Genomic DNA, 11,214 nt, shown 5'->3' with positions numbered 1-11,214 from the left:
CGTGGACATCGCGACCATCATCAGCTAGGGTGAGAAAAAAATAGAAACATTGGTGAGCCACTATGTTAAATAGAGTATGCTCATATATCAGGATACTGAGTCATATTTATTTGGTTAGCCATAATTTTTTTGTCCCCCGTTGCAACGCATGGGCATATTTGCTAGTGATCATCGAATACACTGTTGAAAACGAAATGACAACTGCGTGGCTGTCATCATAAAGAAGATACTCTAAAATAAAACCCGGCGAGAAGAGAACCCGTCTTCCTGGGACAGCGACTCCAGTGTGGTGGCCATAGATTATCCCTCTCCCGGAGAGAAAAGGCAGGCGCCACCATAAATCCCCCGTCTCCACACACCAGTCCGGTAATCTATCATTGGCTCCAGCCGATTCACGCACACTCGCCGCCGTGCCGAATTCCCTTCTTTTATCCACGTAGATGCCGCAATTATCTCCCTCTCATGCGCTTGCTGCCTCGCAAGTTGGATGCATTTGATTTGATCCCCCCGTCCCTGTGCTGTGCCTGTGGGGTAGCAAGAAGAAGTAGAAGTAGAAGTAGAAGAAGAGAGGAAGAGGCTGCCGCTGCCACCATCTTTATCGGCTGGCTGGATTCCTCATCTTCTCCCTTCCTTTCCTTTCCTTTTCCTTGGGGCTTCTCCGAGAGAGACCCACCTCGCGCCCTCCCTCCCTCCTCTGTCTGGCTGGTCCCCGCTCCCGGGGAGCAACCCTTTTAGTGCAAGATTCAATCTGCTCCTGCTCCGCTCCTGCTCGCCCTGCCGCTCCCTTGCTCCTCCTCGCCCCGCAGATTCGCCGCCCTCCTCCTCTTCTCCTCGCGCCGCGCGGCGGTTCTTGATCCGGTCCGGTCCTGCCGCGTGCCGCTGGGCGCCGCTGCTCCGGCTCCGGGTCCGGCCAAAGGTTGCTGCTTGCGGGGTCCGTGGCGGCGGGCGGGTGGCTGCGTTCCGGCGGCGGCGGCGGCTCGATCTGCGCCGGGGCTCAGATTTGATCGGCGTGGCGCGCTCCTGGAGCCCGGGGTTCCGTTTCGGCCGCGCTCCCGGTGTGCTGCCCCAATTCCCCGACTTTGATGAGGCTCTCGCACTGTGAGACCTACTGCGCCTCCCCCCTCTGCTACATCCCCTGCCTCCCCAAATCCAAAGATGCACCACCAGCCGCCGACGCCGTCTCCGCGCCGCCCTGCCCGGTCGAGGACAAGCCGCCCCAGGTCCAGAAGATTGAGGTCGTCGCGCCGGCGGCGGCGGCGGCCGACAAGGATGAAGACGGCAAGGACCACAAGGAGCACGAGGACGGCGAGAAGACGGCGGCGGTGCCACTACCCAAGAGCAACCTCAAGAAGGCCAACTGCGGCGACGACGGCGTGTGCGCCCCCAAGGGCAATGTGAAGTGGCTTGATTTGCTGGGGAAGGATCTCACCGAGGTCAAGGAGTTCGAGCCAAGGTATACACACCACACCACCATCTTCCTCCATGAACTTTTCCAACTGAATTGGCTTGTCTTGCTGCTGTTGCCCATTCACCAGGATGAATTATTGTCTTGTGACGTGTATGCAATTAACTAGGCGAATGTTTTGCATGCTCCGATTTTAGTAACCCAAGGTGTGCACCAAAGACCCGATCCTCCCGGGATATTTAATCATATTGCGCGTTGTGCGAGCGTTGACATGCGCGAATGAAGCCATTCCCCGGTGCCAGATGCTTTCCTTAATCTATCTACAATGATGTCTCACATTGCATTGTTTTGTTCTTCCTAGAAATCTGCTTCTTGATACGGGGAGGGTACAGGTCGGTCACCCAGTATTGTACTACAACTTGGAACGACTCGGTCATAATATTTACTTCGGGCACGTATAGATAGATAGGTCTTACTGCCCCGGCAGCCCGAGAGACATCCTTCTGATGCACTGCATTTCTATATGCTTGGTTTTGGTGGGGAGTAGATGACAGGATCAACTTTATACATGTGTTGGACTTGGTATTTAAACGAGTCTTGTTTATTCCGAAAATTTAGCTATGACTTCTGAAATGTTGTCAGCTAGTTATGTAGATTGTGTTGGCATCAGTAACCTTCTAGATTCTAAATTCCACCATCTAAACTTTAGCAAAGTGGCCTCAGGGCATGCTTTCCACCTGTGTATAATAGCGTAACTTGTATGGTCAATAATTTTGGAGCTAATCTACCACTAGATTATCCTCCTTTTTAATATAATTATATTGTCGGAGTCTCTCCCCTACAGTTTTCTGATCAAAAAGTAGTTCTGGGGCTATATCTACTCGACCATATTCATGATATTGATTTTTCGAGCCACATGATTTCAGTAGTCTTTTTCCGTTTAAAGAGGATTGAAATGACAGCAGCTCTCCACAGAAACTTGTAGTGCAGCATTGTCCTAGTCTCACAGACTCCTTGTCAACAGTGGTTTACCAACCAAACTGTAAAATCACTGGTCATCACTACTACTACTACTACTACTTAGCAACAAGAAAATTCCTCATTGCCTCGTTATTTCGCTATCACCTTTTTGCCAAGTGACAACTTTTGTTACAGTTTAATTCTAATAAAAAATGCTTCATGGAACTATATCATGATGATTCACAATTGAGTGGCATGTTCCTATTTCACCGGTCTTATCTTGAAGCAAGCAATAAAACAACAAAGCAAACCTCCTTTTGTGCTCCTTTATCGCGATCGACGGGCCTTGGCGTGTACGGAAATGAATTCTTGAGCGACTTTACCTTGTAGAGATATTATGCTTGTTCTCATTGCTGGCTGATTGTTGACTTACTTGACTGCTTTTTAAACTCACAGTGTGTTTCTCTCCTATGATGATTTCAGCGAATCCGGAGACTCAATGGACGACGAAGGCATCTCGACGTGCGTGTGCGTCATCCAATGAACCCAAGAAGGAAGGCTCATGTACATTTCTGTGAAAATTAAGGGGCGCCCAGCATTCGTTGCGTGTACCAGTTTCATCGGTGCACGCCGCCATAGCTGCTTCGTAGATGTAGTAGAGGGGTGGGTGGGGGTTTTCTGCTGTTTTTATGAGTCTCAGATCCGTCGTGGGTGCGTGTTCTTCGGTGTGGGGTGGAGCTTTGTCCTGCTGGAGTCGATACAGTACGTTTGACGCTCCTCTCGGTCGGGTGGTGTTGTAGTTCAGGGTTGAGACTTGAGGGTATTGCTTCTGTAAAGTTCCCAATACAAAAGATGATATTCATCAGAGTCGGAAGACATAGAGATGATGCTGTGCTGTGCTGCTGGTTACTTGGAAGAAGAGAACAAAGGTGCACATGCTTATATGTGCTGGGAACATGGGGATGTAGTGACCTTTTGCACATGGGTGTGCCCACTCCATTGTGCAAAAAAAAAGAAGGTTCTAAAAGAATACTATGCACATTCTGGAAAAAAAAATGATACTCCCTCCGATCCATATTACTTGTTTCAGATTTGCCTAGATACAAATGTACTCCCTCCGTTTCAAATTACTATTACTTGTTTCAGATTTGCCTAGATACAGATGTACTCCCTCTGTTCCAAATTACTCGTGATACATCAATACCCGCGACAAGTAATTCGGAATGGAGGGAGTATCTAAATGTGTCTAGGTACATCCGTATCTACAAATATATGAATCAGAGGGAGTATAAATTTTTTGATAAAAGGAGTCGGCGGCAAAATTGGAAGGAGGGTATGTTTGGTTTGTGTCAAAAACCGACCTTGACAATTTAAAAGTTCCATTTTGTATGGGAAGGAGGGTTACGTTTGGTTTATAGCCAAAATCAAGAAAATTTTGGCCATGCCAACCTTGCTCTCTCTCATTTATTTTTCCTGCAGACATTGGCCGAATGACAGAAAAGCAGAACCTTATCCAGAGTTTAGGCCAGCCGAATATTTGGTGGTGCGAACTTTGGCTCAAAGCAAAAGTACCCACGCCCACTCACGCCACCATATCAGGCCAGGTACAAGAGCAACCACCCAGCACTGAAACAAAACTTATTACTCATATTACAGCGGGGGGAAACACTAAAACTGCCAGCCGCGCCGTTCGCAAATGCCATCCCTAAGAAAAGGTCTTCTATCCTGGAAACATGATCTATTCCTAGTTTTCCATAAAGCTCCAAAAGTAGCCACAGCGCCTACCCACCATAACTAAATTCTCTGTCTCTACCAGAAAAGGCAACAAGGCCAACAAGATTTGCAGGCATAGAGTAGATCCCCCCGGCGAAACACGTGTTACGCCGAAGGAGAGGTGAAGAACAAATATGCCCTAGGCTCTAGCGCCCCCATGCCCTTTCCACCGACACACTTGTTACAATCCACACATATTTTGCCAATAGAAAGGCAAAGAACAAATGCTCTAGACTCTAGAGCCTCATGCTCTCCCCCACAAAACTCAGAGATCATCCCCTTTCCAGCCCAAGCCCATCCTTTTCAAATTATCATTAGGAAAACCAACAGAAAACCTAACCACAAGCCAACAGAAAACCTTAGCCTTTAAAAGTAAATGCAGTTATCACAAATGCTTAATCCTGAGACTGATCGAGTATGCATACAGTGAACTAACAACTGTTAAAACCCCAGAACTGGTGAGTGTCCACTTAACCCTGTCAGGTTCCTCTGACAAGCCAACCGGACGACAAACTGTCTTCAGGTTCTAACACATTGTCCAAAGTCCCCACCTTCAAAAAACCTCCCGATAACGCCACACGTGGAGAGTTCTTCTTATCACAACTGGACAAATCTTGCATGGACAAGATCTACATCGCAGCAGCAGCAATCTGGGAGCGCCTGTTCTCAACAAACTGCTTCCAGAAGATGTCGAACTCTCCGGCCTTGATCGCCTCCCGTATCGACCGGAAGAACCGGAGATAGTGATGCGTGTTATGTCTGCAAAAAATTGGTAAAAGCAGATGTCATTCACTCGATAAGTCTTGTTGCTCTGCGGAAATGCATGACTGGGTTTCGACTTGGCTTACATCTCCAGTAGAATCTGAGCCAGCATCTCGTGGACATTGATCAGATGATTGAGGTAAGCACGGGTGTGATTCTGGCACGTGAAGCAGGTACAGCCATCGACTATCCGTGACGTGTCTTTCCTGAAGGAATGTACCCCAAATTCTGAGTCACTTTACAAGGATCAACAGATTTTACATTCAGACATAAAGTTTATTCAACATCTGTGAAGCACTGAGAATTGTAATTGGGATCAATACCCCTGCTTTTTTTAACTTCAGGGCACATCAATAGTAGTTTGCATACTTCATTGCATTTTATAAAGAAGATACTACGTACACATTTATATTTACATGTGTAGTAGGAGAAACCAGTGGTTTTCTGAACCTTGTCTGAGCTTCTACTTTACAAGTGAAATTCAACTAACTAGTAAACTCACATATATCTTTTGAAACATATTGTAGGCTACAGTAGTCATTAGTCAACATCGATGAACAAAAATTCAAATAGAATTTCAATAAGCAAGTGAAGACGCACAAAATATAATTAAATAGCCATAGCATGCTGTGCTATTTCAGCACAACAGGTACCTACCGATATGTTGTTGCACGCAGGTTAATCTTTGCAGAATCTCCAGCACTACTGTCGAATACACCATTCTGCATCTCTCTTTCAACCACGTCAACGGGGAAGATCAGTGCAAAACCACCCATAGTAAGTTGGTAAATGTACCTGTCATTTCAGAAGTATGAAAAAAAAGCATTTGATCATCAACAAGCTAATGGAACTATAAATGCTACAGGACAAGATGAATTTGCATACGTGGAGTCGAAAAGGTCGATGCCAGAAGCTACACCCTCCAAGACCTCCTCTGGAAGACATACAAAGTACTGAAACTGTCAAACTTGTTACAGACGAAACAATGCAACAATAATGTTCCAATACAAACAAAACTCAGAAAGGGCTAGGAGAAGCTTAACATATTGGAAAACAAACATGAGTCAATATACTAAAATTCTAAAAACAACCATTACTTACTAACATGCTGTGCATAATACAACTAACGTTATAAGATAAGATTATATACATTAGTGTAACTTCACCAGCTCTAGTCTCTAGATTATGAATTGTGATGATGTCATGATAATAAGACAAATGTACTAACTCACTATGGGTGAGACCAAAAATAAAGCAAAACTTTCAGGCATGACCCAGATGAGCAGAGAAGACAACAAAACAACTAATGATCTCTCGATGAGAGCCATAGGAATTAACTTAAATAATTAAACACATCAAAGATGTATCATAAGCCGACTGAAGAAAGGAAAGAAAGGATGCATCACAGGCACCTGGAAGCCCAAGCCTAGAGACAATACGAGGTTTCCCCAATGGCAAACAATCCTGAAACAGAAACAAAATGGCTAAAACAGCATGAACACAAGACAGTACACTTCTCAACAAATTTAAAGAATACTTCTGGGAGTATGAAAAACAGCTTCAGCTTGTAACCACAACCAAAGGCTATAACAGCTTGGTCAGCCCAAGCCTAGACCAAATTCTTGCTTGAAGTTTTCATGGTGCTATAGCATTATAACAAAATACAGGTTGATGTAACTGTCCCCACATGTATAGTATAAATTCAACGCTACCTTAAAAGAAATCGGAACTCATAAAATAGCCTGATGCTCTAACATGCAACATCAACAGGTTGTCTGACTTACTTCAGCAGGGTCAATCAAAGAATATTTAGCATGAAACAAACATTATTAGACTAGAAGTCAGCCAAGCAACTTATGCTGACAGATTTCAAATGCATTATTAGTTATTTGAATATGCTCGTCTTCAGTTTTGCAGGTTTTCGTTTGAAACATGTTTTTTAACAAGTGGAATTAATTTTACACTTGAGAAATTAGCAAATGCAGGAGAGGTAAGCGGGCAGCAACTTTGCACAAATTACATAAGGGCATTATATTATCATCTTTGCAGTAATATTTATAGAAGATAAAGAACATGATTCTCACTGTTACTGCATTGAGTAAACTGCAACGTTCTTCCACACTCTCTCCAAGGCCAAACCCTCCAATCCAAAAGCCTGTATCCAATGTTGCCACAAAGATCAGTAGAAGCAGCATGCGTTGGGCTTTTTAAAGTAAATAGGCATCAAACCGTTTTCTGAATTAATAATGTAAAATTTTTGAGCAAAAGGTTAGGCTTCATCCTCATCTAAGGGAATGAGTAAATAAGCAATAAACTACTAAAGGTTAGCAGTAGGAGTTGATAAATAGAACTATACCTGATACATTCCTCTTCGATACTTCAGTGGCACACAGTTTTCGTTGTTCTATACTAGACCCCCCAACAACTACACCTAAAGAGTTTCTCCCAGAAGCCTGAAATCATGAGGAACATAAAATAAAATAAATAAAAGCTGTATAAGACCAAAAGAAATATTTCCATCCATATATAGAAAAAAGCAACACATGGGTCCTAACACGGTATTACAAGAGAAAATTGCATCTAATTTCGCATTTTCCTGTTATGAATCTTGCAACAGAGGCAACTAGTAGTGCAGTCAAGTGTCTCATGGGCTTACTGAGCTTGGAAAATTATTTGTAAGTGTCAGTTAGGCATCCATTTATTTTTAACTGTGCTCTAAAGAATTCAAAAGGAATTTGCAAATCTTCCAATATAGCAAAAGAAACATATAAGCAAAATTCTGGAGAAAAAAAAAGTTCAGGTGGAAAAACCTTAACATCATACCGCATCCAAAGCAATACATGCGTCAAGCCAGCGTAGTGTTCGCTCAACAGATGTTTTGTTCCGTTTCTCATTAACCCAGGCTGGAACCTCATCTGCCAAGCTTGCCCACAAATTAGGTTGCAAGCAGGAAATCAACTCCATATAGTCTGATGGTTTGACCTAAAATGTTTTAGGAAAATGAATTCAGATGCACGTAACAAAATATGTATTCTTGAAAGTTGAAGAAAGGATTACATCCACCGACCAGTTTACGACCCGCAGGTGTTTCAAAAGATGCACCAAATTTATTGGTCGCGTCACTTGATGGTAAACACTCGGTAGACTCACCAGCCGCGGCTACGAGGATATGATCAGGCAGACCCAGCATACGATGCAAACCACCAATATTAGATATGGTTTTTGATGGAGGAACCTCTATACTGGTGAAACCAAAAAGAAACTCATTTAGTCAAATATACTCAGAAGAAAGGGAGCCATCCTATCCCAGGAGAGAGGTTTTAGCTCTTTGATGGTATTTTGTCAAACAGAATACATGGCCAGCACAGAAAAGAAACAAAGGGGGGTGGGGGGCTTACAAGTGGGTTGGGCAGACATTGAGGAGGAGGGAGTCTGGAAGGGGGAGGGAGGAAAGCAGGTCAGGAGACATAAACGCCGGCAGCCCCTTGCGTGTGGACAAAAGCAGCGCTGGCGTCTCAACACCGCTGCTTCCAATCTGGAGCAACCCCGCGCGAGCCTTTGCTCCACTAGCGCACACTTTTGTCACCGCAAACCGCATCCTGACCTTCACTTCACTACACAACCTGCAGTATATTGCCCTGGTAGGTGCAAACCAGAACGTGCACTGTTATCCTTGATCTGTGCTACTCTTCTGAATTTGCTGACGACGACAATGGATCTGCACATGTAAAATTCGGCACTTAGTACAAAACACTGCCATCAGTCTGGTCAGTATAACAAAGTGACAGTAACGAAGGCGCGCATTCCTTCCAAACGAAAAGGAGATGTCGTGACTTATCACGGTTTATTTAGACACGCCCCTTAATCAAACAGACAACTTTTCGCGTTACAAAATCTGTTCCAAACAGCCAACAAAAGATGCCAAGTTTGCTCCTACGCGCAGCATGATGTCCTCCGGAGAATTTGCTAGTTATAGGCTTAATTAAGGCCAAGGGCCTGCAAGGAAGCATGTTGTACAAGAGAGACTTTCAAAACACAAATTACACACTAAGCTTCCCATCATTTGCTTGGTCGAAACTCGTTCTGGCAGACATATGGTTTACGCGATGTTCGCAGCTAAAACTGATAACCAATTGGCCATTTATTTAGCTTATTATTAAACTGCGGTTGCAGGCATGCTCAGATACAGATACAGATACAGGGGCAGCCTTAACGTTGGGGAATGGGGGGTTAGTTAAACCCAGACCTGCTGTAAAATAAACTTGTATGGTTCTACCAGTACTGCGCGGAAGCAGGCGAATCCGCGAGAGACCAGGTAATAATCGAAATAGATTGGTTAAAGCAGAGCAGATAACAGGAAGAAGAAGTCTGGGAAGAATCCAAGAGGGCTAGGGTTCGTCACCAGCAGAGCAAACGAATGCAGGCAGGTCCGGAAGAATCTCCGCTCCTCGCCGGTCTGGGGGGGAACCGAGGAATAGGAGGAGGACTCCGGGAGAAGAATCGCTTCGAGGTGGCGCGCCGTCCGGAGTGCGCCGCCGCGAGCCAGGGGAAGAGGAAGAAACACAAGGCTGAGGGTGAGGTGCTGTTTTTTCTGGTTTTACCCAAAAAAACGTGCACGCGGGAGCTCCAGGGCCGACGGGTGGAATTGGATGGATTGGGGAGTGCTTTGCCAGAAATTGGCACCCAACAACTGCACAAATTGGGTAGGCCGAGTTGATTTTCCATAGTTTTATTTTAGGACGAGGATTGGATTAGGTAGGTTTTTCACCCGGCAAAAAAAAAGGATTCGGTAGGTTTTTATCCTTGCCAATAGTGGCGTTCGCGAAAGCATCAACGTTGGCAGCTACGGGCCTTGCCAAAATTCAAATCCCAATTCCAAATAAGCATTCCCAATTCAAAGCAAACGTATATAGAGAAAGAAAAAAAAAGACAAATCCAACATGAATAACGCCAGAAAGGATAAAGCGAAAATGATACTATTCGTATCTTAGTTTTTTCTCCACTTGTATTCCAAATTCGATTCAAAATTTCTAGGGATTATAGACCCATATCTTGTGAACACTACAAAAAGGCATACTTTTTTATTCAATTCTCATTTTTGCAATGGTACCTTGTCAAGTGTGTATCATACCCCTCACAAGGTAGTAGGAATTGTTGCTTCATCGACATACTTTGAGAAAGAGAAGACGGGAGTACAAAAGAACAAACCAAGAGACTAATGCTCAAGATCATGCTTGGCACCACTCTCATCGTCATCGCCCCGCGCCAATCCACAAGATCAGAGCTGTCGGTCAGTGGGACAAAAGCTCCTGATGCCTCCGTGTAGTCAATCAAATTAGTTATGGCATTCACATTGAGTTGAGGTTTGAACCATATGACTTCCATTCCGTACGATGTCATCTCATCGTTGATATGTTACCGCCAAAAGGACACATAAATTGAATATATGACAACCAAAGCATGACTCTAAGTTTTTACCTATGATTTCTTCCGCGCAAAAAGCCAAATAGATCTCCATATACAAGGGAAACCAGAGGGAGCTACCAATGATGTCGGTGGGTGGGATTTCTGCATCCGCCTCTTCTTCTCCCGATGTGATCTAAATGCGCAGCCGCATTTGTGCTACGGCTTACTCCCGGGCGCCAATATGTCTTGCTTATAGCAAGACGTAGGGAAGTATTGGGGAACGCCAGATGGGCCGGCCCAAGTGCACACAAAGGCCACAACCTTGTTTTTTCATGTTTTTTCCTTTTTACTTTTCTTTATACTTCCAAATAAATATATTACAAAAAACACATTTTATTTTTTGACAAAAATGTTAACAAAGCATTTGAAAAATTTTAAATGTGTATAAATAAAATTTTCTCATGTATACAGAAAAGTATACAAAAAATATAAATTGTGTGGGAAGAATTTTAATTTTTTTACTCCAGCACTTTAAAAAATGTTAAAATAGTAGTATTTTAAAAGTTTTAATCATGCATTTGAAAAATGTTCAATGTGTACAGAAAAAATGTTGACCATGTATTAAAAAAAGTTAAAGTTCTATTTCAAAAAGTTTAACAAGCATTTTAAATATCTTAAATTTGTATATAAAAAATGTTTACCGTGTATTCCTAAACTTTTATTTAAAAGACTTTTAATCAAGCATTTGAAAAATATTAAATGTGCATAGAGAAAATATTGAAAATGAATTAAAAAGCTGTTAATCTTGTATTTGAAAAATGTTAATCAAGCATTTAAAAAACGTTAAATGTGTATAGAAAAAAATATTGATCTTATATTTGAAAAATGTATTAGAAAAATACCAAAAA

The 11,214-nt window shown here is 43.3% G+C and overlaps 2 protein-coding genes across 2 annotated transcripts; one reads left to right on the top strand and one right to left on the bottom strand.

Moving 5' to 3' along the window:
- The first annotated feature begins 341 nt into the window (after positions 1-341).
- On the top strand, positions 342-3,440 carry LOC125510940. Its single transcript, XM_048676228.1, has 2 exons — positions 342-1,453; positions 2,849-3,440. Exons 1-2 carry the CDS (start codon positions 1,083-1,085, stop codon positions 2,907-2,909), a joined length of 432 nt encoding a protein of 143 aa, XP_048532185.1. The 5' UTR covers positions 342-1,082; the 3' UTR covers positions 2,910-3,440.
- A 1,034-nt stretch (positions 3,441-4,474) lies between these two features.
- On the bottom strand, positions 4,475-9,546 carry LOC125510939 (queuine tRNA-ribosyltransferase accessory subunit 2-like). Its single transcript, XM_048676227.1, has 11 exons — positions 9,303-9,546; positions 8,299-8,618; positions 7,968-8,142; positions 7,724-7,882; positions 7,257-7,353; positions 6,985-7,055; positions 6,313-6,364; positions 5,786-5,834; positions 5,558-5,695; positions 4,987-5,106; positions 4,475-4,897 (listed from the first exon to the last, which is right to left on the bottom strand). The coding sequence occupies exons 2-11, from the start codon at positions 8,496-8,498 to the stop codon at positions 4,768-4,770; spliced, it is 1,191 nt and encodes a 396-aa protein (XP_048532184.1). The 5' UTR covers positions 8,499-8,618; positions 9,303-9,546; the 3' UTR covers positions 4,475-4,767.
- Positions 9,547-11,214: the final 1,668 nt, after the last annotated feature.

This window comes from Triticum urartu, chromosome 5, assembly GCF_003073215.2.
Source record: "Triticum urartu cultivar G1812 chromosome 5, Tu2.1, whole genome shotgun sequence".
Classification (NCBI taxonomy): Eukaryota; Viridiplantae; Streptophyta; class Magnoliopsida; order Poales; family Poaceae; genus Triticum; species Triticum urartu.
This window is presented reverse-complemented; position numbering and strand designations above follow the sequence as displayed.

Excerpts from the sequence above, each read along its gene's own strand:
- LOC125510940 (XM_048676228.1), top strand. The coding sequence starts at position 1,083 with ATGAGGCTCTCGCACTGTGAGACCTACTGCGCCTCCCCCCTCTGCTAC. Across the intron at positions 1,454-2,848 it reads GTCAAGGAGTTCGAGCCAAG|CGAATCCGGAGACTCAATGG; the intron begins GTATACACACCA and ends TGATGATTTCAG.
- LOC125510939 (XM_048676227.1), bottom strand. The coding sequence starts at position 8,498 with ATGCGGTTTGCGGTGACAAAAGTGTGCGCTAGTGGAGCAAAGGCTCGC. Across the intron at positions 7,883-7,967 it reads CACCTGCGGGTCGTAAACTG|GTCAAACCATCAGACTATAT; the intron begins GTCGGTGGATGT and ends AAAACATTTTAG. Across the intron at positions 7,354-7,723 it reads CATGTATTGCTTTGGATGCG|GCTTCTGGGAGAAACTCTTT; the intron begins GTATGATGTTAA and ends TCATGATTTCAG.